Below are 27,791 nucleotides of genomic sequence, written 5' to 3' on the forward strand. Positions count from 1 at the left end.
TCGATCCAGACCTCCATGTGCAACACTGTCCACGCCCCTATTGCTCGCAACGTTGCTTGAATTTCCGCAACAGAGTTAGCGAGGCAGACATGTTCAACATTACAGATAATTTTAAAACTGTGGCAACCACAGCTAAAATAGTTATACATGACTACTTGACACTTCATATAGTGACAGTTTTTGAAAATACAGATGTTAAAACTATTAAAATGAAATAGTATGAAATGTCCAATGGTCCACTGTAGATGTATTTGTCCACGTCACTAATAAACCCACAAAACCGGTTTCGCAACTTTTGAGTGGCATCTTCTGGTGCAAATATAAAAACTGTGTCACAGGTTACAGAATGCCGCAATGTAGTAGTTGACGTGGCTAGGTAAATATTTCAGCACTCCTCGATTGATAAAAAACCATCGTCAAAGGATAAAAAGAGCATCGTCAGTGATGAAAGTCGAGTCTGTGTTTAGTCGAGAACTGTACACATCCGATTAAAATATGCTTCCGGCGGCCTGAAGGGCATCTATGAGGGGCATTTTGTTGCTTGACATAGTCCGACAAGAGCGTATTTTTATCGGAATGTGTACTTGGTTCAAATGGCTCTGAGCACTATGGGACTTAACTTCTGAGGTCATCAGTCCCCTAGAATTTAGAACTACTTAAACCTAACGAACCTACGGACATCACACACATCCATGCCCGAGGCAGGATTCGAACCTGCGACCGTAGCGGTCGCGCGGTTCCAGACTGTAGCGCCTAGAACCGCTCGGTCACCCAGGCCGGCCGGAATGTGTACTGATCGCGACTTAGCACAGACATGAGTTTCATGATTGACGGTGGTTTTTTCATCGTGTGACGACGGTTTTTTTATCAATTGAGGAGTGCTGAAATCTTTACCTAGTTGCTACAATTGTTACACTGTGACATTTTGTAGCCTGTGATATAGTGTTTATATCTGCACCGGAAGATGCAGCTGAAAAGTCGCGAAACCTGTTGTATGGGTTTATAAGCATCCTGAACAAATACATCTACATCGGGCCACTAGATATGTCATTCAGTTTCATTTTAATAGTTTTAACACCTGTATTTAAAAAAAAAAACTGTTCACTGTTTGAAGTGTCAAGCAATCATGTGTGTTCAACGTTTGTACTATTATCTTCGTTTTACCCGTCTAGGCACATACATTGATGATGATCTGCAGCTATATTAATATTACGGAATTTATTCGCAAATTGCGAAATATTTTGACATCATCGTAATATTAACACAGTTGCAGATCGTCAACAATGTCTATTACTTCTAACATCCAAGCATGTCTGAAGGAATAGACACCGTAAAATAACAAAGTAAACATAGACGTAGGAGCAGAACTTGCAGCAGCTGAAGAAGATGGTTGGGTCGGTCATCGAAATATTGTGCATAACGTGGAGACAACTCGGCTGATCACGCTGAAACACATCATTAATATAAACTTATGAAACTTCCTGGCAGATTAAAACTGTGTGCCGGACCGAGACTCGAACTCGGGACCTTTGCCTTTCGCGGGCAAGTGCTCTACCGACTGAGCTACCCAAGCACGACTCACGCCCCGTCCTCACAACTTTACTTCTGCCAGTGAGGACGGGGCGCGAGTCGTGCTTGGGTAGCTCAGTCGGTAGAGCACTTGCCCGCGAAAGGCAAAGGTCCCGAGTTCGAGTCTCGGTCCGGCACACAGTTTTAATCTGCCAGGAAGTTTCATATCAGCGCACACTCCGCTGTAGAGTGAAAATTTCATTCTAGAATATAAACTTACGTTAAATAGTTTAAAAAGGAAGCGTTTTCATTTTCGCATATGGGGTTTACTTGGTTAAATATAAATAACATTCAGCCAGTAGGGTATATAGGATGTTTCAAAACAGACGTTACGACTTTGAAAATCCATATAAATTAATTCATAGTACCTACAGAGGTGACTGTAGTGTCACTTTGTAGGAAAATACATTAAGTTTTGTCTCGCGTAGTTCGCTAGTGCCGAATCGCACCGAAGGAGCGCTAGCGGCAGTTGCGTTAAGGTGCCTGGACCAGAGCGTGCTAGCTAGACCTGATACCATTCGATTTTTTACGGGGACTCGTCAAGGATATCGTGGTTCAAATGGCTCTGAGCACTATTTGACTTAACTTCTGAGGTCATCAGTCCCCTAGAACTTAGAACTGCTTAAACCTAAGGATATCGTGTTTGTACCTCCGGTGCCTGCTTCTGAGCAAGTTACACTTGCAAAGCTACAGCGAGTTTGGGAAGAATTGACTTCGGATGGAAAAGCAACGGAAGCCACGTACAACAGCTTCAGTCTCACATAAAAAAAAAAAACCTTGATGTGTTTCCCTACGAAATATCATTAAATCCAGTTCTATATCGTCTTTCAATAAATTTATATGAATTTTTAAAGTTGTAAAGTCCTTTTTGAAACACCCTATATGTGTTTTCTGTTAAACTGTGGAAAGTGGACTCGAGAAAGCGATTTTATTAGGAACGTTTGCTGGGAGCAGAAGCGAGCAGCGCTTACCTTGTGTGAGCCGAGGAAGGCCTCGAGTTTCGAAACGAACTTTCTGCGCGCAGCGAGCGTGTCGAACTCGAGCACCAGGTCGTGGTCGTGAGGGACGCGCACCAGCACCAGCGGCCGCTTCCCGCCGCTGCCGCACGCCTGCAATGAGGGCAGTCACAGTACTTTCTGCTCTCCTAATAATTAAATTATTTTATTGTACGTGTAAAGTCCTAACTAGTTTCTCCTCCTCGTCGTTTTCAAAGATACTGAGCGGTACAGCAAGGACGAGAGCGGCGTGAATACTTACGCATCAGGATCGTCTAATAAACAATGCGCTCTAATTTTTGTTTACCTGTATATCTGTTTATTTTATAATCTCTGTTCACAGCTCTTCAATGCTACATCTTTATTCTTCATGTCTACGCACCACTGTGTGCTGAAAAGTAATGTCTTCAAAAATTTTATGTGAAAACTCTTGTGTGTGTGGTCTTCAGTCCAGAGACTGGTTTGATGCAGCTCTCCACGCTACACTATCCTGTGCAAGCTTCTTCATCTCCCAATACCTACTGCAACCTACATCCTTCTGAATCTGTTTAGTGTATTCATCTCTTGGTCTCCCTCTACGATTTTTACCGTCCACGCTGCCCTCCAGTACTAAATTGGTGATCCCTTGATGCCTCAGAATATGCCATACCAACCGATCCCTTCTCCTAGTCAAGTTGTGTCACAAATTTCTCTTCTCTCCAGTTCTATTCAATACCTCCTCATTAGTTATTTGATCTATCCATCTAATCTTCAGCTTTCTTCTGTAGCACCACATTTCGAAAGCTTCTGTTCTCTTCTTGTCTAAACTATTTATCGTCCACGTTTCACTTCCATACATGGCTACACTCCATACAAATACTTTCAGAAACGACTTCCTGACACTTAAATCTAATCTAAATGTTAACAAATCTCTCTTCTTCAGAAACGCTTTCCTTGCCATTGCCAGTCTACATTTTATATCCTCTCTGCTTCGACCATAATCTTTTGTTTTGCTCCCCAAATAGCAAAACTCATTTACTACTTTAAGCGTCTCATTTCCTAATCTAATTCTCGCAGCATCACACGATTTAATTGGCTCTGAGCACTATGGGACTTAACATCTGAGGTCATCAGTCCCAAGAACTTAGAACTACTTAAACCTAAATAAGCTAAGGACATCATACACATCCATGCCCGAGACAGGATTCGAACCTGCGGCCGTAGCAGTCGCGTGGTTCCGGACTGAACCGCCTAGAACCGCTCGGCCACATCGACTGACCCAATTTAATTCTACTACATTCCATTATACTCGTTTTGCTTTTGTTGATATTCATGTTATATCCTCCTTTCAAGACACTGTTCATTCCTTTGAGCTGCTCTTCCAGATCCTTTGCTGTCTCTGACAGAATTACAATGTCATCGACGAACCTCAAAGTTTTTATTTCTTCTCCATGGATTTTAATTCCTACTCCGAACTTTTCTTTTGTTTCCTTTACTGCTTGCTCAATATAGAGATTGAATAACATCGGGGATAGGCTACAACCCTGTCTCACTCCCTTCCCAACCACTGCTTCCCTTTCATGCCCATCGACTCTTACAACTGCGATCTGGTTTCTATACAAATTGTAAATAGCCTTTCGCTCCCTGTATTTTACCCCTGCTACCTTCAGAATTTGAAAGAGAGAACTTCTTAAATATAACAAACTTTAAGTTTCCTTTGCTTTACGTCTATGGTCACAAACGTTTTGTTAACAGATTACCGGTTTCGGTCTATATTGACCATCACCATATCTGCAGCAAAACATGGGGAAAAAAACATAAATACACTCGCACATTGTCTACAGCTTAATAACAATACATAGACCGTAATGAAAAGTACTACTGACAATATATACATGTGTGCGCTTGTCTGGTGAACTTACAACACAAACGTCTTGTGGCTACTGTACGGCAGCTTGTTTTGAACTGTAGTGGTACTGACAACATGACTCGTGCATATGATGTTATTTGTATATATTTGACGATGCTTGTGCTGATTCTGCATTTAACATTTGACGATGCCACTATTGCTGCAGTACATTAGGACTTTGTTTTTATGAAACAGGTATGCCTCTTCATACTTAAAGCGCACACATGCAGATATTGTCAGTAGTAATTTTCATTATGGTCTATGTATTGTTTTTAAGCTGTAGACAATCTGCGAGTGTATTTATGTTTTTTTTCATATTTTTTGCTGCAGATCTGATGATGGTCATTATAGACCGAAACCGGTAATTGTTAACAAAAAGTTTGTGACCGTAGACGTAAAGTAAAGGAAACTTATTGCATATACGGGTCACTATTTTATTCGCGACAATGTCGCAGCTTGTGAAAACAAACTTTATTAACGTTCTACATCTTTATTCTTCATGTCTATACATTCGTAGCGTGTAACGTGGCGGTGTGTAACGTAACTATGTCAGTGCATGAGAAACAGCGTGCTGTAATCGACTTTCGAATTCAAAGAGTTCGTCCACACATGGAGCACTCTCTCCTTCAGCATTACAGAGCCAGACGATACATGAGCGCTGCGGCATTTGCGACAGTCCAACGCCTTGGGTTCACTCTCGTCAATCATCCCCCATACAGTCCCGATTTGACCCCATCCGATTTTCATCTGTTTCCGAAACTGAAAGAATACCTTCGAGGACTTCAGTTTGATAGAAATGAAACTGTGCAAGCCGAAGTGGGGTTGTCGCTCCATCAACAAAGCCAGATATTCTACAGTGACTGTATCAAGAAACTGGTCTCCCCTTGGAAGAAATGTAACTTGGCAACAGCTAAAGTAAGAAGACCTCCAAGAGGCACTTTAGTCAGCCAGTCAGTCAGTCAGTGATGCCAACAGACATTGTATACATTTTGTGAAATGGCTCTTGTAAACTGAAGGAATGAGAACAATGGAATGACTTGTTGTATAGAGGTTGACGGGGAATTTGGAGTTTGAAACGATATTAGAGCTGCAAAAGCGCACAAATATCAAATTTCTGAAGCCCAGAAAAGACATTTACATCGTGCATTAAGTGCCTGTCCACAGAGATGTATCTTACCTGCGATTCCTCGACGGTGAGCGCATCGTAGCCCTTGAAGCACACGGTGCGCAGCTTTTCGCCCTTCCTGTCGACTGTGTGCATGGCTGCCTCTGGGCCGAAGCGCACCTTCACCAGACGGCGGTGGTTGGCGTGCAGCCACTCGCGGACCGCCATCTTGTCCACGCAGCGCTGCTTCAGCTCCTCCTGGCGCATGCGCAGACGCCGCCTCCTCCTGTTCTGGAGCTTGATCACCCCATAGCCGCAGCCAGCGCACAAGATGGGCACGAAGCCCAGGAACAGGCACGCGTAGATGTACGGGACCTCACTGCCCTGCGGAACAGGTTGAAAGTTAAGCGCTGGCTACAACCTCCAATAAAATTTCAAAGACAGTGTTAATACACTATTGTCTTCTCCAAACGAAAATTGGCTATTGGCAGACCACTACATCTGTCCCCGCATCTCCCTGTCCTCATACCCTGACTTCATTCTAATAACACTGACTTAAGATCCAAACTATCTCTACGTACCCTCTTACATCTGAACTCGTCGCATAACGTCAGAACTCCAAATACAAATTAATCGACCACATATGAGGGGGTGGTCAAATAATGCCGAACATTCGACTCAGTGGGACCCTGGAACGGTTCCTTCAAAAGTAATCACCACATGCGTTAAGTCAATATGCCCACTGCGAGATGATACGATAAATTTCTGTTTCATAGAACGCGGTCGGCCGCTGAGCGATCCACAACTGCACCCGCTCTTGCACTTCCTCGATCGACTGAAACCGACATCCGAACACGTCTTTCTTCAGGTCGCCAAAGATGTGAAAATCACATGATGAAAGACTTGAGCTGCACGAAGGATGTTGCACTGTTTCCCAACCAAATCGCTGAAGTGGAGATTTCGCCCGATTAGCGGTGTTGGGAGGGCGTTAACGTGCAACTAGATGATTCCGTCCGACAGTATTCCAACAGTCCGAGAGCAAAGGGCAAAGCAGATTGTGGAAACTTCCCCGCCAAAGAAATCCAGAGCTAATCATTCATGTTCCAATAAGATCACGATGATGATATTCTTAGACGGCAAGGTCCTTCTGCTCGCCTAGTCCCTCGATCGTCGAACCACAATCAATGTGTGGCGCTTTGAAGACATTTCGCACAAACAACGACACGCCATAAAGTCAAAACGTCGGAATATCCTCTGTGCAGCTCGGATGCTTCACAGCGTCATTTTTACATCTTTTGCGACCTGAAGAGAGGCATGAGTGGACGTCAGTTTCAGTCGGACGAGGAAGTGCAAGAGTGCGGTTGTGGATTCGTCAGCGGCCGACCGCGTCCCACGAAACAGGGATTGATCGCCTCGTCTCCCAGTGGACAAATGTATTAACTCGTGTGGGGACAACGTTTGAATGGAACCGCACCGTGGTTCCGTTGTGACGGGAGTTCGGTTTTCATTTGACTGCCCCTTGCAGGCCTTTTGAATAAAATAAACAGCCATGATCTTCACTTTTCTCAGACGATATAAATAGACTATTACTTTGTTTTAATGTAAACCACCAGGAAACTCATCTCGCCAACATACTCAAAAGAACCCTTCTCTTAAAAATTTAAAATTTGTACTTTATTCGCATTAAAAGAATATGTTTGGTTATCTTCGATAAAAATCGCTTGGCAGAAGTTTACATGTCAATAGTATGGAGCGAAGAAATAAATACAATAAAAGCGCCTTAACTGAAGCCTGAGCTTACTTTTTGTATTTTATTACTATTAAAATCTTTGCATCAGATCACCACGAATGATCTATTATTGAAAAGCATAATCGGTGTATTATGAAGAAGCAACATGATAAACAAGGAGGGGCTGTTAGTTAATGTGTAACAAGTATTGCACGAGAGTCGAAGTACAGATTCAGCACATTCCGATGTTTGATTTCTAGCGTATTTTTCGTTTGAGGTCCTTGATGACTACCGCTTGCGTAGACAACATAACTGTTTTTGTAATTAAAGGTTTCGATGTTATTTTTCATCAAATAATGCACGTGGGATATACACATCCTGAAAAAAAATGAAGCATCCAGAAGACATGGTCAGATGTCAAATTAACTTTGTACAAATACGCTCCACTGGCGGATATGTAAATGATTTAGAGTTGCACTTCTCAGAGACAGGTAGAACGGTCACCAGGTGGCATTAGTGTTGTTCCTGTTTGGTGTTGTTACCAGACAGGATGGGGTAGACGACGAGTGGACTCTGTGAAGGACATGGAGTTGCCGTACACTTGTGTGAGACCACGCTAGCGTCTCCTGGCAGAGTACAAAAGGGGCTTTGTTGTACTTAGGTCATTGTTTGGCCTGCTGGTAGAATCGTACAACTCCAGACGTAAACGATGCCCCACGTAATTCTGGTATCTGCAAGAGTCGCTTAATTACGACGTTACTCGAAAATGGTTCAGACAAAGATTACCTGGCTGCTGAAAATCACTTGAATGACGCATTCTAAAAAATACAAGTCGACAGCAGACCAACACCGACAACGATAGTTCAGGTATACATGCCGACGTCGCAAGCTGAAGGTGAACAGATAGAGAAAATGTATGAGGATATTGAAAGGGTAATGCAGTATGTAAAGGGGGACGAAAATCTAACAGTCATGGGCGACTGGAATGCAGTTGTAGGGGAAGGAGTAGAACAAAAGGTTACAGGAGAATATGGGGTTGGGACAAGGAATGAAAGAGGAAAAAGACTAATTGAGTTCTGTAACAAGTTACAGCTGGTAATAGCGAATACCCTGTTCAAGAATCACAAGAGGAGGAGGTATACTTGGAAAAGGCCGGGAGATACGGGAAGATTTCAATTAGATTACATCATGGTCAGACAGAGATTCCGAAATCGGATACTGGATTGTAACGCGTACCCAGGAGCAGATATAGACTCAGATCACAATATAGTAGTGATGAAGAGTAGGCTGAAGTTCAAGACATTAGTCAGGAAGAACCAATACGCAAAGAAGTGGGATACGGAAGTACTAAGGGATGACGAGATACGTTTAAAGTTCTCTAACGCTATAGATACAAAAATAAGGAATAGCGCAGTAGGTAGTACAGTTGAAGAGGAATGGACGTCTCTAAAAAGGGCCATCACAGAAGTTGGGAAGGAAAACATAGGTACAAAGAAGGTAGCTGCGAAGAAACCATGGGTAACAGAAGAAATACTTCGGTTGATTGATGAAAGGAGGAAGTACAAACATGTTCCGGGAAAATCAGGAATACAGAAATACAAGTCGCTGAGGAATGAAATAAATAGGAAGTGCAGGGAAGCTAAGACGAAATGGCTGCAGGAAAAATGTGAAGACATCGAAAAAGATATGATTGTCGGAAGGACAGACTCAGCATACAGGAAAGTCAAAACAAGCTTTGGTGACACTAAAAGCAACGGTGGTAACATTAAGAGTGTAACGGGAATTCCACTGTCAAATGCAGAGGAGAGAGCAGATAGGTGGAAAGAATACATTGAAAGCCTCTACGAGGGTGAAGATTTGTCTGATGTGATAGAAGAACTAATAGGAGTCGATTTAGAAGAGATAGGGGACCCAGTATTAGAATCGGAATTTAAAAGAGCTTTGGAGGACTTACCGTCAAATAAGGCAGAAGGGATAGATAACATTCCATCAGAATTTCTAAAATCATTGGGGGGAAGTGACAACAAAACGACTATTCACGTTGGTGTGTAGAATATATGAGTCTGGCGACATACCATCTGACTTTCGGAAAAGCATCATCCACACAATTCCGAAGACGGCAAGAGCTGACAAGTGCGAGAATTATCGCACAATCAGCTTAACAGCTCATGCATCGAAGCTGCTTACAAGAATAATATACAGAAGAATGGAAAAGAAAATTGGGAATGCACTAGGTGACGATCAGTTTGGCTTTAGGAAAAGTAAAGGGACGAGAGAGGCAATTCTGACGTTACGGCTAATAATGGAAGCAAGGCTAAAGAAAAATCAAGACACTTTCATAGGATTTGTCGACCTGGAAAAAGCGTTCGACAATATAAAATGGTGCAAGCTGTTCGAGATTCTGAAAAAAAAGTAGGGGTAAGCTATAGCGAGACACGGGTCATATACAATATGTACAACAACCAAGAGGGAATAATAAGAGTGGACGATCAAGATCGAAGTGCTCGTATTAAGAAGGGTGTAAGACAAGGCTGTAGCCTTTCGCCCCTACTCTTCAATCTGTACATCGAGGAAGCAATGATGGAAATAAAAGAAAGGTTCAGGAGTGGAATTAAAATACAAGGTGAAAGGATATCAATGATACGATTCGCTGATGACATCGCTATCCTGAGTGAAAGTGAAGAAGAATTAAATGTTCTGCTGAACGGAATGAACAGTCTAATGAGTACACAGTATGGTTTGAGAGTAAATCGGAGAAAGACGAAGGTAATGAGAATTAGTAGAAATGAGAACAGCGAGAAACTTAACATCAGGATTGATGGTCACGAAGTCAATGAAGTTAAGGAATTCTGCTACCTAGGCAGTAAAATAACCAATGACGGACGGAGTAAGGAGGACATCAAAAGCAGACCCGCTATGGCAAAAAAGGCATTTCTGGCCAAGAGAAGTCTACTAACATCAAATACCGGCCTTAATTTGAGGAAGAAATTTCTGAGGATGTACGTCTGGAGTACAGCATTGTATGGTAGTGAAACATGGACTGTGGGAAAACCGGAACAGAAGAGAATCGAAGCATTTGAGATGTGGTGCTATAGACGAATGTTGAAAATTAGGTGGACTGATAAGGTAAGGAATGAGGAGGTTCTACGCAGAATCGGAGAGGAAAGGAATATGTGGAAAACACTGATAAGGAGAAGGGACAGGATGATAGGACATCTGCTAAGACATGACGGAATGACTTCCATGGTACTAGAGGGAGCTGTAGAGGGCAAAAACTGTAGAGGAAGACAGAGATTGGAATACGTCAAGCAAATAATTGCTACTCTGAGATGAAGAGGTTAGCACAGGAAAGGAATTCGTGGCGGGCCGCATCAAACCAGTCAGTAGACTGACGACAAAAAAAAAAATGTAGTCTGTGGCACACCTCGAAGTAGTCGTGTCCCTTGAGGTACTTGCAGGGCTCGAGCAGGCTGGCGTTGAGCTGCACGGGCTGCGGGCAGGGATCACTGGCCGTCCAGAAGAAGACGTTCCGCTGGATGTCGTCGGGACCCACGTCGGTGCTGTTCACGATCACGTCGTACAGCCGCACGCGACGGATCTCCGCGATCTCCTCCTCGCTGAAAATGCTGCACCGCCACCAGCACGATAGCATTACAACCACGACACAGCGACTAACTCGTGTCCAGTACAAATGATTGTTACAATAAGAGCGCAAGATGTGAATCTTAAACGAAACAGGGCTTTCTGTAGCAAAGCATGGTAATATTTACTGATTTTTAATGTAGACGTTTGAGAATTATGTAGTGAGCAACACATACGGTAAATGACCTTCACAGCTTTATTGGCACTCTTGTAAAATTTTTAATAGCGGTTTTATACACTCCTGGAAATTGAAATAAGAACACCGTGAATTCATTGTCCCAGGAAGGGGAAACTTTATTGACACATTCCTGGGGTCAGATACATCACATGATCACACTGACAGAGCCACAGGCACATAGACACAGGCAACAGAGCATGCACAATGTCGGCACTAGTACAGTGTATATCCACCTTTCGCAGCAATGCAGGCTGCTATTCTCCCATGGAGACGATCGTACAGATGCTGGATGTAGTCCTGTGGAACGGCTTGCCATGCCATTTCCACCTGGCGCCTCAGTTGGACCAGCGTTCGTGCTGGACGTGCAGACCGCGTGAGACGACGCTTCATCCAGTCCCAAACATGCTCAATGGGGGACAGATCCGGAGATCTTGTTGGCCAGGGTAGTTGACTTACACCTTCTAGAGCACGTTGGGTGGCACGGGATACATGCGGACGTGCATTGTCCTGTTGGAACAGCAAGTTCCCTTGCCGGTCTAGGAATGGTAGAACGATGGGTTCGATGACGGTTTGGATGTACCGTGCACTATTCAGTGCCCCTCGACGATCACCAGTGGTGTACGGCCAGTGTAGGAGATCGCTCCCCACACCATGATGCCGGGTGTTGGCCCTGTGTGCCTCGGTCGTATGCAGTACTGATTGTGGCGCTCACCTGCACGGCGCCAAACACGCATACGACCATCATTGGCACCAAGGCAGAAGCGACTCTCATCGCTGAAGACGACACGTCTCCATTCGTCCCTCCATTCACGCCTGTCGCGACACCACTGGAGGCGGGCTGCACGATGTTGGGGCGTGAGCGGAAGACGGCCTAACGGTGTGCGGGACCGTACCCCAGCTTCATGGAGACGGTTGCGAATGGTCCTCGCCGATACCCCAGGAGCAACAGTGTCCCTAATTTGCTGGGAAGTGGCGGTGCGGTCCCCTACGGCACTGCGTAGGATCCTACGGTCTTGGCGTGCATCCGTGCGTCGCTGCGGTCCGGTCCCAGGTCGACGGGCACGTGCACCTTCCGCCGACCACTGGCGACAACATCGATGTACTGTGGAGACCTCACGCCCCACGTGTTGAGCAATTCGGCGGTACGTCCACCCGGCCTCCCGCATGCCCACTATACGCCCTCGCTCAAAGTCCGTCAACTGCACATACGGTTCACGTCCACACTGTCGCGGCATGCTACCAGTGTTAAAGACTGCGATGGAGCTCCGTATGCCACGGCAAACTGGCTGACACTGACGGCGGCGGTGCACAAATGCTGCGCAGCTAGCGCCATTCGACGGCCAACACCGCGGTTCCTGGTGTGTCCGCTGTGCCGTGCGTGTGATCATTGCTTGTACAGCCCTCTCGCAGTGTCCGGAGCAAGTATGGTGGGTCTGACACACCGGTGTCAATGTGTTCTTTTTTCCATTTCCAGGAGTGTATAAATGTAGAGATATTTCGTTTAATTTCGCCTTATAATGCTTGGGTGGTCGTGGGCTTGTTGATGTTAATCCGAAACTTAAAACTAAACAGAAAAAAGTCAATAAGTAAATCACACATGTATTGCAACTATTTCCGCCCATGTCCTTTTCCAGAGAAATGTAGGGACATGCGAGGCCATAAGACCCGAAGACTTATCTTTGAAGATAGTCTGAGGAAAGTGATTTGTAGACCTAGACAAAGCTTTTAACAATGTTGATTGGAAAACACTCTTCGAAGTCCCGAAGATAGAAAGGGTAAAATGCAGGGAGCGACGGGTTATTTGCAACTTGTACAGTAACCAGATAGCAGTTATAAGAAGCGAAGGGCGTGAAAGGAAAGCGGTGGTTGAGAAGGGAGCGAGGGTTGCAGGCTGCTCCCGCTGTTGTTCAATCTGTACATTGAGCAAGCAGTAAGGGAATCCAAAGAAAAATATGGAGTAGGATTTAAAGTTGAAGGACAAGAAATAAAAATTTTGAGGTTTGCCTATGTCCATACAAAGGACTTGGAAGACCAATTGAACGGAATGCACAGTCCCTCGCAAGGAGAACTGAAAATGAACAACAACAATAACAACAACAGCAAAACACGGGTACTGGAATGCTGGTAGGATTAAATAGGGAAGTGAGGCAACAGTAGCAGTCAATGCGTTTTGCTATTTATGCATCAAAATAACTGAGAATGGCCGAAGTAGAGAGGATACAAAATGCGGACTGGCAATAGTAATAAAAGGAAAATTTGTTAACATTGAATATAAAATTAAGTGTTAGGAAATCTTTTCAGAGGTATTTTACAAACGTGAAATGTGGACGAAAAACTCTTGAGACAAGAAGAGAACAGAAGATGTCGAATTGTGGTGCTATAGTAAAATATTAAAATTAGATGGATAGATCCAATAACTCCAGAGTAGATGCTGAACTGAACCGGGGGAAAAAGAAATATGTGAAAAAACTCAAATAAAGGAAGAGATCAGTTGATCCTGAGATGTGAAGAAATCATGACTCCCTATGAACTGCAATCTGAAAAGCAGTTCTACAAACGAATGTTAAAAACGAAGGGTATGGATAAAGAACAAAATGAAGAGGTAGTAGAAAGCATACTGAGCGTAACAAAACGACACTGTCAAATTTCGTGAGGTTGTAGGGAGGGGGGGGGGGGGCTATACAGAGGATAGGAAGTCTTGCCCGGAAACGCCATCCAACGATGCTACAGAGGCTAGGCCACAACATATAGTAGTGCGTTTCGGAAAAAGTCACAGAGATGATCGAGCAATTGCTGTGGCAGATGCTACAAGAAAATCGTTCTGCATCACGATACAGGCTATTGTTAAAGTTCAAAGAGCACACGTCAACAGAAGAGTTAACAAACATACTGCTTTCTTCTTCGTGGATCTCTCGAAAATACCATGAAGATAAAGAGAGATTCGAGCCCACACGGAGGCTTACTGGCAACTCTCTTCCCGCTATCTATTCGCGACTGGAACAGGAAAGGGTGCACAAAGTACCCTCCACCACACGCCGAAAGTGGCTTGCGGAGTGCAGATGTAGACGGCAAATGGTCTGCGAGCAGTGGGTGGACGAATTCAGCAACATTTATCTTCTTGAATACTGTCAGGTATTCAACTAAATACACAGGGAATACAATTGTGAACAACGTAAAGTGGAACCATCACATAGTAAATTTTGCGTTTTGTGGGGAAGGCGAACCAAAGACAGCGCTTTTTTGGCAGAAGGTGGAGCAGATCTACTAAAGAGACCGCATACGTTACGCTTGTGCATCCTCTTCTAGGAAATGGCTGCGCGCTATGGGATCTTTACGAGATAAGATTGACGGAGTACATCGAAAAAGTTCAAAGAATGGCAATTCGTTTTGCGTTATCGCAATACAGGAGAGAGGGTAAAATGAATATGAAAGCTTGTCGGGGGACAGTCATTAAAAAAAAAAAAAAAAAAAAAAAAAAAAAAAAAAAAAAAAAAAAAAAAAAAAAAAAAAAAAAAAAAAAAAGACCGTTTTCGTTGCGGCGAGGTCTTTTCACGAAACTTACCACCAAATTTCCCCTCCAAACTACGAAAATATTGTGCTGACTTCCTCCTACAGAGGGAGATACGGCATCGTGGTGAAATAACAGCAAGCAGAGCTCGCGCCGCAGGATTTATGTGTCCACTTTTAGCACGTACTGTTTGAGATGAACTGTTGAAAAATAGTCTCAGAGTGGGTCTATGATACGTTACCGATATTCAACGGCTTCAGCACCTCAGTACTATATTTTACTTATTTTAAACCTCATTAGTCAACTTTATATCCTTTTAGGGCTCTTGCCATTGGCAATTTCATCTTCCCTGGTTGTCTCAGCACAATTATGTGTAGTCTGCCCCAATTTCTGGTAAGGATTACTCGCAGAACAAAGGGTTCCATTGTAAATCCACTTCAGTTGTGAATGATATTTCATTGGATGACTACTTTCGGTGAATTTTAGCTCCATCGTGGGGTGCCGTACAGTGGTTTGTTAAGTCATAGGTGTGGGAATGGCAGGGCAGTTAATCACAACAGATCCAACTGGCGTCTTTTAGGAAGCGCAGGAGCAGTAAGAGGGCGCTTTCCTCACCAGTACATAATGAACTGACAAACTTCATGTGATCGTAGATGGTGTTTTCAGAAACTAACTGAGGATGAGCGCTGTTTCAGAAATGTCATCCAATGGCACTACAGGACTTCGATAGAGCGAACGCCTGCTAGATAGGCCACCCTTTCGGCACCAAACGTGAGCGTGTAACGGATTGCAAGTGGATCTTCTCGCTAAAGGCACACCTCTACGTGATTACAATACATTCTTAAGTGTTAGGCGGAGGGCTCATAGAGCCACTCTCAGATTCTTCGAACCCGTTGCTTAAATTATGAATAAAAGTCATTAGCAATGGCGGGTGAAGTCCGGCATAAGAAATCACTTTAGTTCCTCCAACGGCCTTTTCAAAGAGGAGCGGACAGATGTTCAGGGCACTCTCTTGCCCTTGGGGTGGGAAACAGCCACAAAGCTCGGAAGAATCATCAATGATCAACGGCATGAGGATGCATAAGGCAATGTAAATTACTACTTTAAAGACAAATAATGTGTATCCTCAGGACAAATGATCTGCAATTGAAAAAGTGCCATGATGATGTCTCCATTGGCAAAAGATTCCCAATTAGACTCTCATTCGGGAGGGGACTGCCTAGGGGGAGATGACAATGAGAAAAGGATGGAATAATCAACGGAAAGGTAACATTCTACGACCTGGCACATGGAATGCCAGAAATGTTAACGTAGTAGGAAAGTTAGAAATTCTGAAAAGGGAAATACGAAAGCTCAATTTACAAGCACTATTTGGAAAGTAAGTTCCGATTGGTCGCGAAATGGAAACCACAGTGAAAATCAAAAACGTTTTATTTGGAACAGTCAGCTACACCTATCAGCTACATTTCTACATAGTCTCTGCTACGACTTAGAAATTTGTCGTACCGTTGTACCAAATTTCCAATACCGTCGTCATAGAAGTAAGGCGCCTGTGCTTTCCACCAGTTCTCTGTGCTGGTCTATGGCTCGTTATCTGTGCCAGCGGTTCATGTGAGCAGAGATGAAACTAAGAGGGAGCCCATTACGGCCTGTATTGTGGGTCATCAGACACTTCCCATCGAGACCGCTGCAGGAACGCCGTGCGGGGTAGCCGCGCGGTCTAGGGCGCCTTGTCACGGTCCGCGCGGTTCCGCCCCGTCGGAGGTTCGACTCCTCGCTGGGGCATGGGTGTGTGTGTGTGTGCTGTTCTTAGCGTAAGTTAGTTTAAATTAGATTAAATAGTGCGTAAGCTTAGGGGCCAATGACCTCAGCAGTTTGGTCCCTTAAGATCTTACCACAAATTTACAAAAAATACTGTAGCAGCATTTTCATTGCCCCTGTGGAGTCCGGCCGAGAGTTGTCATGACGAAGGAAATGCATGAAGTTATATTATGTGGGCTGCTGCGTGACTTCAAGCGGACTCTCTTGCCAGGCCCTCATGCTTGGCGAGAGACGCTATTTCCTACATATCTTTACGTGTTCGCTGTGCGTTCAGAACTGTAAACAGTGACGTGATAAAATCGTCGGGCATATTAGAAACGCCGCCCAATACATATGTGCAATGTTTTATCGGATTTTCAGTACGGTTTCCATTTTGCGCCCGATCGGACCTTACTTTCCGAATAGCCCTAGTAGATATAGTGGCAAGCTGAAGACGAAGAGATAGAGAAAGTAAATGACGATGTTGAACTAGTATTTCAGCACCTAAATGGAGATGAGTATAATCATGGGGGATTAGAAGGTGGTCGTAGGGGAAGGAATAGAAAAGAGGGTTACTGGAGAATATGGTCTAGACAGTAGGATGAGAGAGAAGAAAGACAAAATGAGTTCTCCAATAAATTTTAGATGGTAAGAGCTAATATGCTGTTCAATAATCATAGAGGAGGAGGTATATTTCGGAAAGACCCATAGACACTGGAAGATCGCAACTGGATTACATCATGCTCAGACAGAGATTCTCAAACCAGACATGCTTTAGAGAGGGGGAAGCTTCAGACATCTATGTCCTATGATGAGGTGAGGATGCCCAACTCCTTGTCGCCTACTCGTTTCACCGTCCTTGAACCACTTTCCACAGGTGCTCCTGGCAGCGGCAAGCGAGCTTCCGATCAGGTTCACCGTACGCGATTGCTTGTTTCCAGGTGTTGGGCCATAACAATCTGCCCTTTGTCAAAGTCTCTTACGTCAGTGGATTTTCCAATTTGCGACATGTATGTTCGATGATTCCCCAATAATCTACTCTCTGCTTATACAGGGTGGTCCATCGATCATGACCGGGCCAAATATCTCACGAAATAAGAGTCAAACGAAAAAACTACAAAGAACGAAACTGGTCTAGCTTGAAGGGGGAAACCAGATGGCGCTATGGTTGACCCGCTAGATGGCGCTGCCAGAGGTCAAACGGATATCAACGCGATTTTTTAAAATGGGAACCCCCATTCTTATTACATATTCGTGTAGTAGGTAAAGAAATATGAATGTTTTAGTTGGACCACTTTTTTCGCTTGGTGATGGCACTAGGAGATGGTTTGGCGCGAAGATGTGAGTCGTTAGTGCCGGGGCATGGCAGCAGAACAGATCTCGATTGACCGCGCTTCCACAATCGCCCAAAAAGAATGAAGCATTCTGTGGAAAGAATATAGAGAATCGTCTCACAGCCATCAAACGAGTAGAACGTGTATGTGAGTGAGCAAAGTGAGAATTTTAAAGTTTAGGATTATCTTCGTACCGGGGGAGTTGTTATATAATTAAGTGACGATCGTACAACAAAGAATCGGTAACGGTAAACTCATACAAGTTCGTGACAGATGAGTGACTGTAATTGTTGTGTGAATGCAATCAGAATAAATAGGGACGCGTTACTTGAATTAAAAGTGGAATAAATTAACTGTGCCTAACAAAAGTGTTCGCATATTACAACCTCTGCGTTATTGTTAGAATATCTTGGAAGGGAATAAATCGTAGGGCATTGTGGGAGGACACATAGGGCATGCCCTGTAGGCTCACTGCCAGAACATTACTTACCGGCGCATGTTCCTTGTTCGCCTCCAAAACTGGTTACTTGTATCTGTCTCATGCCTAATTTTCCTACCAGCCAGTCTATAGCAAGAGAAATCAGCATTAAATCAATTAATACTACGGGGTGCGGCTTATACTGTTCAAGTGAACGAAGAGATGAAAATCTCAGGGCACCATGTCCGGGCTGTTTGGTGGGTGATCATACACTTCCCGTCGAAAACGGCGCAGGATCGTCTTCGTCGCGCTTGCAGTGTGCGGTCGAGAATTGTCATGAAGAAGGAAACGCATAACAGCTACGTTGTGTGAGCTGCATGAAATCAGGTGAAACCTTTCAGCAGCCACTTCACACTTGGCTGGAGACATTAAGTGCTCACGGTGCACTCAGAACTGAGAAGTGCTTATGACGCCATGGACGGGCATACTAGATACAATATGCAACATTTCTGTGCAGAGCATCACAGAGTTTTCTCTGAGGTTTTTATTCCGCGACCGATCGGAGGTTAAAACAATAGCCTTCGTAAATTAATTGTAAGTCGGTCTTGACCACAAAATAATTTATTCATTTCCTGGACAGTTTCGGACACTGGCCATCTCAAAATGGCATGAAATAGATTAATACAAAGCTGTCATCAATGTTGTTGGTACAAATTACAAGTGCCTGTGTACGATGGGGTTCCTGATTTAAGTATTACAATGAGGGGATAAAAAAGTAAATAAAATTACATGCATTAAAAATTACATAAGATGGTATCAAACGACCTCTTTTATTATGAGAGGGTAACATGTATTATACTTCTCAATATAATGTTGAAAGACGTAAGCTAAATTAGTAATGGGTTAATATTACTGCAAACAACACTTATAATTAGTACCGAAAACACTGATGAGACGCTTAATCTAATAAATTAATTAATTTAATATTGTCTTAAAGATAGTCAGTGGAAGATTGCAGTTTAGAATTAAATTGAATCGGCAGTTGTAAAAAAATGAGTTAAGTCAATTGGAGCTACTTTCACGATAATGAGATAAAACTGTTTTTATTAGTATTTGTTAACAGTTTTAACCTGGAATGCTTTTTAAAAGATAGGGGACTGTGGAATGACTGCATAAAAATGATAAGTGTTTTCAAGCAAACAGTGTAGTATCTCCCACAATTTATTTGGTGGACTTACGCCTTTTTCCAGTGAATAAGACACGATAATTATTTATTAAACTTCAGGTATCATTCAGACATCATATTTTAACTAGCATATTAGAAAAATAAATGGTTTCAGTTGAGTATAATGTGTTTGGTGGACTTTTTAAACATTATTTGATGTGGTGCAGTTTATTTAAATATCGTAGTAATATTTTACTCAGTGTCCTCCGAGGTTGTTGGCCATTCCAAAGCAACAGCTTCTGCAACATACTTCATTACTTTCCTAATGTCTTCAAGTTTCTTTGCATTAATCGGTACACGTCCTTGTGGATATGATGGTCGCAAAGACAGTTGGATATTTCGGACTGCTGGCAAGCACCTGGATTTCCTAAATGGCACTCAAAAGATATAAATGATACGATGCTGAATATGATTTTTCTATCCTTAGGTACATCTTCAGAAACACTTTCTAAAGACAGGCATGTCTGGTTATAGTAGGAAGGCCAGCAGACTTTGAAGTCAGAAATGTCACTTGCGTTCACCGAAGTAACAGTATACATCTTAGAGTATGTGCTGAAAAAAAAATTTCTACATATTGTTTTAAAGTGTGAACTCTGTCGGATTTCCTGATTATCTTCTTTATTAATCCAAATTGTCTGTCAGATGGAAGTGGGAGTGACCCCTTACAGGCAAGTAATGAGACATTAATTGGAATCTACCTATATCTACAAGTGAGAGAAGGAATCTTACCACTGAATGATCCCGATTCTGTAGGGGGCAAGTATCTAAAAAAAAGTGTAAGACTCTGTTCCTTACTACGTATTTCACTGTCAGTACAGATCTTTATAAACGAAAAAACTTCGTTACAATCCCTTTTCGCTTGACCTTCACGAGAATTTCCTCTTTTGAAGTTATAGATATTGCGTAATGTGTGAAAGACTTGCAACCTGTTTTCAGACGACATCGACTTTACGCGGGACGAATGCCTTATGTACACCAATGAGCCAAAACATTATGACAACCTACTTAATAGCTTGTTTGTCCATGTTTTGTCTGTCTTTGGAAGGAAATAGATCTCTGATTCCGCGTGTCAGAGATCCGACAACTTGTCGGTAGATTTGTGGATGAATGTTACATTAGATGTTTATGCACAGGTCATGTAATTCGCGTTAATAACGGGCGGCTGATTTGCGAAGCGGCGATGGCGCCCGAATGCGCCCATATGGGCTCCAAAGGGTGTATATCAGGCACACTTGGTCTCCGAGACATCAGCGTGAGCTCGCTATAATGCGCCTCAAACCACTGTAGCACGGTTCTGGTTCCGAGGCAGGGATAATTACACTGCTGAAAGATAACAACGCCGTCAAGGAAGACATCAAGCATGAGGGGATGCAGGTGGTTCGCAGCTGTAATCATGTCTTTGTTTACTAACACAAGTTCGGTGCAAGTGCAGGCGAAAGTCTCCCATAGCGCAATACTGCTCCCACCAGCCTGCGTTTGTGGCGCGCTGCACGTTTCGAGCCGCCGTTCACCTCGATGAGGCGTTTGTGGAGACGATCATCGACCTAGTGTAGCAAAACTGTTATCCACCTGAAGAGCCGACACGTTTCCATTGATCAACAGTCGAATAGCGATGGTCTCGTGCCCACTCCAATTGTAACAGACGATGTCGTTGGGTCAACATGTGAACACGTAGGGGTGGTCTGCTGCGGAGCTCAACGGTCAGCACTTTACGACAAACGGTGTGCTCCGAAACACTTGCGTGTGCACCAGCATTGTGCTCTTTCGGCAGAGATGCCACCTACTTATTAGCTTGTTTGTCCATCTTTTGTCTATCTTTGGAAGGAAACAGATCTCTGAGCCCGCGTGTCAGAGATCCGACAGCTTGTCGGTAGATTTATGGATGTATGTGGCATTAGATGTCTATGCACAGGCAGAGCAGACAAGCCTCCGAACCTCTCGTTCTGTGAAGAGTCATGAAGGTCCAGCCATTTAGCGCCGAGTCAGAGTTTCACTATCCTTGTACCTCTTTCCGTAGAGTTCACGACAGTAGCACTTGAACATTCTACCAGCTTCGCCGTTTTCGATATACTCATTGACAGGCTTTGCGTAACAATAATCGGCTGTTTGTCAAAGTCACTTATCTAAATGGATTTCCCCATTTGCAACCCATATCTTCACTAGGGTGATCCCCGTCCGTGTCTGCTCTTCTTACATACTTTGGTTACCGTGTCACGTGACCGCAACGTCACCAGGTGGCATCCAACGTTGTGGTGCGCAGTGGTCATAATGTTTTACCTGATCGGTATATATGCACGGGATCTGCGTCCTTTTTCCACAGAATGATGTATATTGCGTTACAGAGTGCCATACAACCACTAACTCGATTTCAGAAATACGTTGACTTAATCCCCTTTTCCAGTTCCTGATTCAATTATGCAAATGAGAACTTCGTTTGACTGCTTCAGATTCTTTATAACAATTAATTTCTTGAAAGAAATTTGGATGGCGAGGAGGGTCCAAGATACCTTCCTACCAACGAATTTAGCAATAGCCAGACTCAAACCACTTTTCACTTGTCCTTGATTATGTCACTGCCGAGGACATAATCCGGAGAATGCCAACATTATGGTCTTAAATGAGTAAAGTACAACGTCGTGGTAGAGATTATATGCAGTAAATTCGGCCCCATCCAGACCCGTGTCAGAGGCACAAACACCAGGTTAACGCTAGGGGGCCCTTGAGACATGTGAAGCGGCGTAAGGGAGTGGAGTATGAAATAGGCGATTTGTGGCAGGTACGAACCCGTTCTCGACGTTTTCGAACCAGAAGCGGTCGGCGTCGCGGATGCGGGTGAACTGTTCCCTGATGATGGCGCGGAACAGCTCTCCCGGCCCGTCGTCCGACTCCAGCATGCCGCCGATGTAGAGGTCCACGTTGTCCAGCCGGTTGTTGTACACCGAGGCGAGTCTGCGCAGCAGGTCCGGCCGCGCCGCGAACAGCTTCCGGTTGATGTGCGACCACTCCTTGATGCGGGGCAGCCTGAAGTACGACCTGCGGCACAAGAACTCGTCTCACAGCGTCCGCTTGCGTTTCAGTCGCAGAATTAATCTAGGCATCATAATGAGATTTTCACTCTGCAGCGGAGTGTGCGCTGATGTGAAACTTCCTGGCAGATTAAAACTGAGTCCCGGACCGAGACTCGAACTCGGGACCTTTGCCTTTCGCGGGCAAGTGCTCTACCGAGTGAGCTACCCAAGCACGACTCACGCCCCGTCCTCACAGCTTTGCTCCCGCGAGTACCAGCGTGGACGGGGAGTGAGTCGTGCTTGGGTAGCTCACTTGGTAGAGCACTTGCCCGCGAAAGGCAAAGGTCCCGGGTTCGAGTCTCGGTCCGGCACTCAGTATTAATCTGCCAGGAAGTTCCTTAATCTAGGCATCATATACTGATAAAACTGTATGGGTTGTGTAACCTTAGGTTGCAGTTATAGTGGGAGGGAGGGGGGGGGGGCTGAGCACTGGGTGACCGGAGCAGCGTGGCGACCACAGCAGAACAGAGACGGCGAAACGAATGATTTCATGTATATGATGCCTGCAAGGTACACTTTAAATCAGAATACACGGACCTCTAAAAGCGCCATTATTTGATGATTTGAGCAAAAAGATACAAAACAGAAAACGTCAGTCAGAATTTTATAGACTTTGTTGATTCAAAGTTTTCAATTTTGCACGCTGTTTCTCAGCTACTGTGTCAGAATTTGTGGTTTTTTTGTTATTTTTTAATTTTTTTGCAATAAATCGTCACTTTCTACACAGCTAGTGTATCGCTTCGATGTACAGTTAATTTAAACATCCAAAAATTTTAAAGGTAGAAAGAAAACATTATCGCTTCTAGAATGAAATTTTCACTCTAAAGCGGAGTGTGCGCTGATATGAAACTTCCTGGCAGATTAAAACTGTGTGCCGGACCGAGACTCGACCTTTGCCTTTCGCGGGCAAGTGCTCTACCAACTGAAGGTAGGAGACGAGGTACTGGCGGAATTAAAGCTGTGAGGACGGGGCGTGAGTCGAGCTTGGGTAGCTCAGTCGGTAGAGCACTTGCCCGCGAAAGGCAAACGTCCCGAGTTCGAGCCTCGGTCCGGCACACAGTTTTAATCTGCCAGGAAGTTTCAACATTATCTCTTGTTTGAGAGCTAGTGTAGCATCCGTTTCAATTTTGCTTACGTTTTCTGAATTAACGATTGAGAAATTATTTTCTTTACCGACATATTTTTACTTCTTTTATTATTCCTGGTCATGCAAAGTTGTTCTCCTGGTGCGGGTCCATGTCTAGAGCTTGTTTTAGAAGTCTGTCTCTTGTTATTCTTCTTCTGGGTTGCGATGAACTTGTCAGAGATACGAATTTTGGCTGCTCTGATTGTGCGAATAAAACACTGAATTGTCGACTCAAGTCTCGTAAACGTTACTATCGGGCGATAGTCTGTTGCTTGACATAGGCCGACATGAACGTGTTTTGATCGGTAAAGTAACGACAGTTCGTGATTTTTAGCGCAGACTGGAATTATAACGTTTTTAGAGAACGCAAATCTCCTCCTTAAAAATCAACATGGGTTCTGCAAACAGAGATCTTGGGTAACTCAGCTCACTGTACTCCTCCATGATATCCATAGCGCTGTACACAACGGCGCTCAGGTCGATGCCGTGTTCCTTGACTCCAGGAAGGCACTTGACACCATTCCGCACTGCCGTTTAGTGAAAAACATACTAGCTTACCGAATGTCTCATTAGATTGGCGACTGGATTCAAGACTTCCGTGCAGAAGGAACTCGTCGCACTGAATGGAACAAAATCGACGTAAACGTAAAGGCAATTTCCAGAGTACTTCAAGGAAATGTGGGAGGAACGCTACTGTTTACAAATGTGTGTAAATCGTCTAGTAAAAAGCGCCGGATGCTATTTAATAGAGTTCACAGATGACGCGGCCGTCTATAAAAAATAGCAAGGCCAGAAGACAGTACTGATTTGCAGAATGACCTGCAGAGGATTACTGAATCGTGTGTGATAAGATTTTGAGGGCACACGACAGTAAGGTCTTTAGTGCCCATTCTGAATGAATGGTGCAGGCGGTGCCAGTTGACTATGAACGTAAAAAAATGTAACGCAGTGCTCATAAACAGAAAAAGAAATCTACTGTCGTACAACTACACTACTGATGAAGAAAACTGCTGGAAACAGTGTCTACTGTAAAAGATGCAGGGGTAACTAAACAGAGCGACTTTGAGTGTAATGACCACATAAAACGAACAGTGGGAAAATCGAATGCCAGACTGTGATTCATAGGAAGAGTCTTATGAGAATGTAGCTCTCCACGAAGGAAGTGGCTTATAGGGCGCTTGTTCGACTCTCTCTTGAGTCCTTACCAGGTAGGAGTGATAGAAGTGATAGAGAAGATCCAACGAAGAGCAACACGTTTCGTCACGGGATCGTTTCGTCAGCTGGATAGCGTTATCGATATGCTCAACCAGCTCCATCGGCAGACACCATCCACGCTCGTCCATAGGTGATACGTGTCTCTATGAACAGAGTGATGTTGGGGGACTCACGTCGCCAGCATGACCGCTAGATTAAGGTCAAACGCGTTAGGCTGTAGCCGGCCTCGCGCTTCATTCTGATTAAGCATATTTATTGAGTTAGTAATACGATAGTTGGATTTCGTTTTTGAGAGTGTAATACATGCGAAATGCAGGGCTTGATTGAGGAGAGAGGATTGCTGAGATTGCCCATTCCTAATTTTAATAAACCTTGTTATACTGATTCTCTGTGTAGTTAGAGGGAAGAACAGCAGAGTGGAGGCCAAGGGTTGCCGTTAGAACGGGGCACGTGGGGAACAGGCCGCCCCGAGTCATTGTACCGGCTAGGGCCGCTGATCATTCCGCCACCGTCATTCAGGTGGGTCAGCGGCCTCTTTGAGCGGATTGACTTTTTCCTGAACTGCAGTCTCCAGAATATTCGCGAGGCCGTGATATTTTCTATGGAGCGTCTCCAAACTGCCAGTGACCACACGCATAGTGGGCGGGTGTTCTCGGACACCAGGCTGTGGAAACCGTGTGACGCCAGGCACCTTGGCAAGATAAGATTGCTTCGTAACTTGGGAAGAGCAAAACTTCACCGTTAGAATACACCTTGTAGCTTGCCGCCGCCTGGTGCCACTATTAGAAAGAGAGTCTGCATGCAGTATCGGCGGGAAAGAAGGCTGACTTACGGTTGGTCAGTTTCCGCAAACCATGGGAATGGTGGCTTACCATTCGTTGGAACTCACAACTTCCCGAAAACGCTCAGACTGTTTCGCATAATGAGCGTGTCCTTTTGAGACTAGAATTCCCACTGGGAGAGTTAGATGCTTTCATTTAGATTGGCTTACATGCAGTTTTGGCGGCGTCGCGTCGTAAGGGCAGAAGTGGCAGAACGCAAGTTTTTAGATACAGAATGGACGGAGCCTTTTTCGGAGACTTTTGGAACGCAGACGTCTTCGAAGACATTTGGGGAGGAAAGAGAGCAAACGGCAGAAATTGATGCGAAGCAGTACTTAGCAGTCCATCACCTCGGCTCCGATTAAGTTTACTCATAAGTCTCGCAAAGGAATACGCACGCGCGGGATTAGCCGAGCGGTCTGAAGCGCTTCAGTCATGGACTGAGCGGCTGATCCCGGCGGAGGTTCGAGTCCTCCCTCGGGAATGGGTGTGTGGGTTTGTCCTTAGGGTACTTTAGGTTAAGTAGTGTGTAAGCTTAGGGACTGATGACCTTAGCAGTTATGTCCCATAAGATTTCACACACATTTTTTGGAATAGGCACCATTTGATCTTACTTAATATTAATAGGTCACGCTTTGCATTTGACCTTTTTGCCACGATTTTATTGCTGGGTTTACATGCATGCTTATCGAATCTATGAAATCCACATCACAAGAACGACTCCGCTTCTACATTCAATTAGACCCTGCGTGAAGTCTATTACCAAAGTAATCTCAATGCCCTCATGAGCTACACCGCTCATCCTAACAGTTTAACGTGATTATTTCCATGAACCTAAGTTTCGCATTCATTTCTTATAAGAGAAAGAAATTGTTTGGTTCTTTTCGTCATTTATTCGTTTAACTTGTCAATAAATTATAATGGTTCTGTATTCTTGTTTATTCCAGTAGCCAGCTGTCCCCTACGATACTTTCTTGTTTATTAATTTAATACAAGATCTACAGCGACGGTTTCTCTGTCAAGCCCAATCTTCCATTCTGTTTCCCTGCACGTGCATCATTACCATACTTGCGAAACATAGTGGGCCGATTCGCATGTCGAGAGGGGATACTCAATATATATATCATAGGGTCATTTCGTAAAAGTATATCCTTAATCCCAGTGGCGTCTTGCATTAAAATGGGCCTGTTCCATTTCTCGGCGAGCTTGCCTCAATAAGGGGTGCAGCATCATTATGGCATCCTTCCCAATGGAATCAGTGGGTGTATCTACATCTACATCTACATGATTACTCTGCAGTTCACAATATATGACTGGCAGAGGTCCTCATCGAGCCACCTGTAAGCTACTTTTCTACCGTTCCACTAACGAACAACGCGAAGAAAAAACGAACACGTACTTCTTTCCGTGCGAGCTCTGATTTCTGTTATTTTATTACGACGATCATTTCTCCCTGTATATGTGGGCGCCAACAAAATATTTTCACACAATGAGGAGAAAGCTGGTGGCTGACATTTCATGAGAAGGTCCTGCTGCAGCCAGAAACTCCTTTGTTTTTATGATTGCCACCCCAGTACGTGTATCATATCCGTGCACTCTCTTATTTTGACATAATACAAAACAAGCTGCCCACCTTTGAACTTTTTCAATGTCTCTCATCAGTCCTATTTGTTGCGGATCCCACACTGCTCCAGAAGAGGGCGGACTAGTGTAGTGTAAGCAGTCTCTTTAGCAGACCAGTTACATTTTCCAAGTGTTCTGCCGGTAAATCGCAGTCTTTGGTTTTGATTTCCCTACACCCTTATCTGCGTGATAGTTCCAATTAAAGTTAATTGTAATTGTAATCTCTAAGTATTTAGCTGAGTTTGCAGCCTTTAGATTTGTGTGATTTATCGTGTAACTGAAATTCGGCAGATTCATTTTAGTGGTCATGTAGATGACTTCACGCTTTTCATGATTTGGAGCCAATTACCACTTTTTCCATCATAGGGATATATGGTCCAAATAATTTTTCAGTTCGTTTTTGATCAGCCGATGACTTTAGATGACAGTAAATGATAGTATCATCTGCAAACAATGTAAGAGGGCTGCTCAGACTGTCTTCTAAATCGTTTAAGTAGATCAGGGACACCAGAGGGTGCATAAAACCTCCTTGGGGAGCTCCAGGTAC

The 27,791-nt window shown here is 44.1% G+C and overlaps 1 protein-coding gene across 1 annotated transcript in view; it reads right to left on the reverse strand.

The window, feature by feature from the left end:
- Window positions 1-27,791, reverse strand: part of LOC124788962 (dual oxidase) — a 549,428-nt gene that overhangs the window by 60,262 nt on the left and 461,375 nt on the right. The window contains exons 9-12 of the mRNA XM_047256252.1: window positions 22,176-22,424; window positions 10,711-10,912; window positions 5,630-5,941; window positions 2,541-2,678 (exon numbers count right to left, since the gene is read on the reverse strand). Coding sequence (XP_047112208.1) covers window positions 2,541-2,678; window positions 5,630-5,941; window positions 10,711-10,912; window positions 22,176-22,424 — 901 coding nt within the window. The remainder of the gene's footprint in view (window positions 1-2,540; window positions 2,679-5,629; window positions 5,942-10,710; window positions 10,913-22,175; window positions 22,425-27,791) is intronic.

This window comes from Schistocerca piceifrons, chromosome 3 (genome assembly GCF_021461385.2).
Source record: "Schistocerca piceifrons isolate TAMUIC-IGC-003096 chromosome 3, iqSchPice1.1, whole genome shotgun sequence".
Lineage (NCBI taxonomy): Eukaryota > Metazoa > Arthropoda > Insecta > Orthoptera > Acrididae > Schistocerca > Schistocerca piceifrons.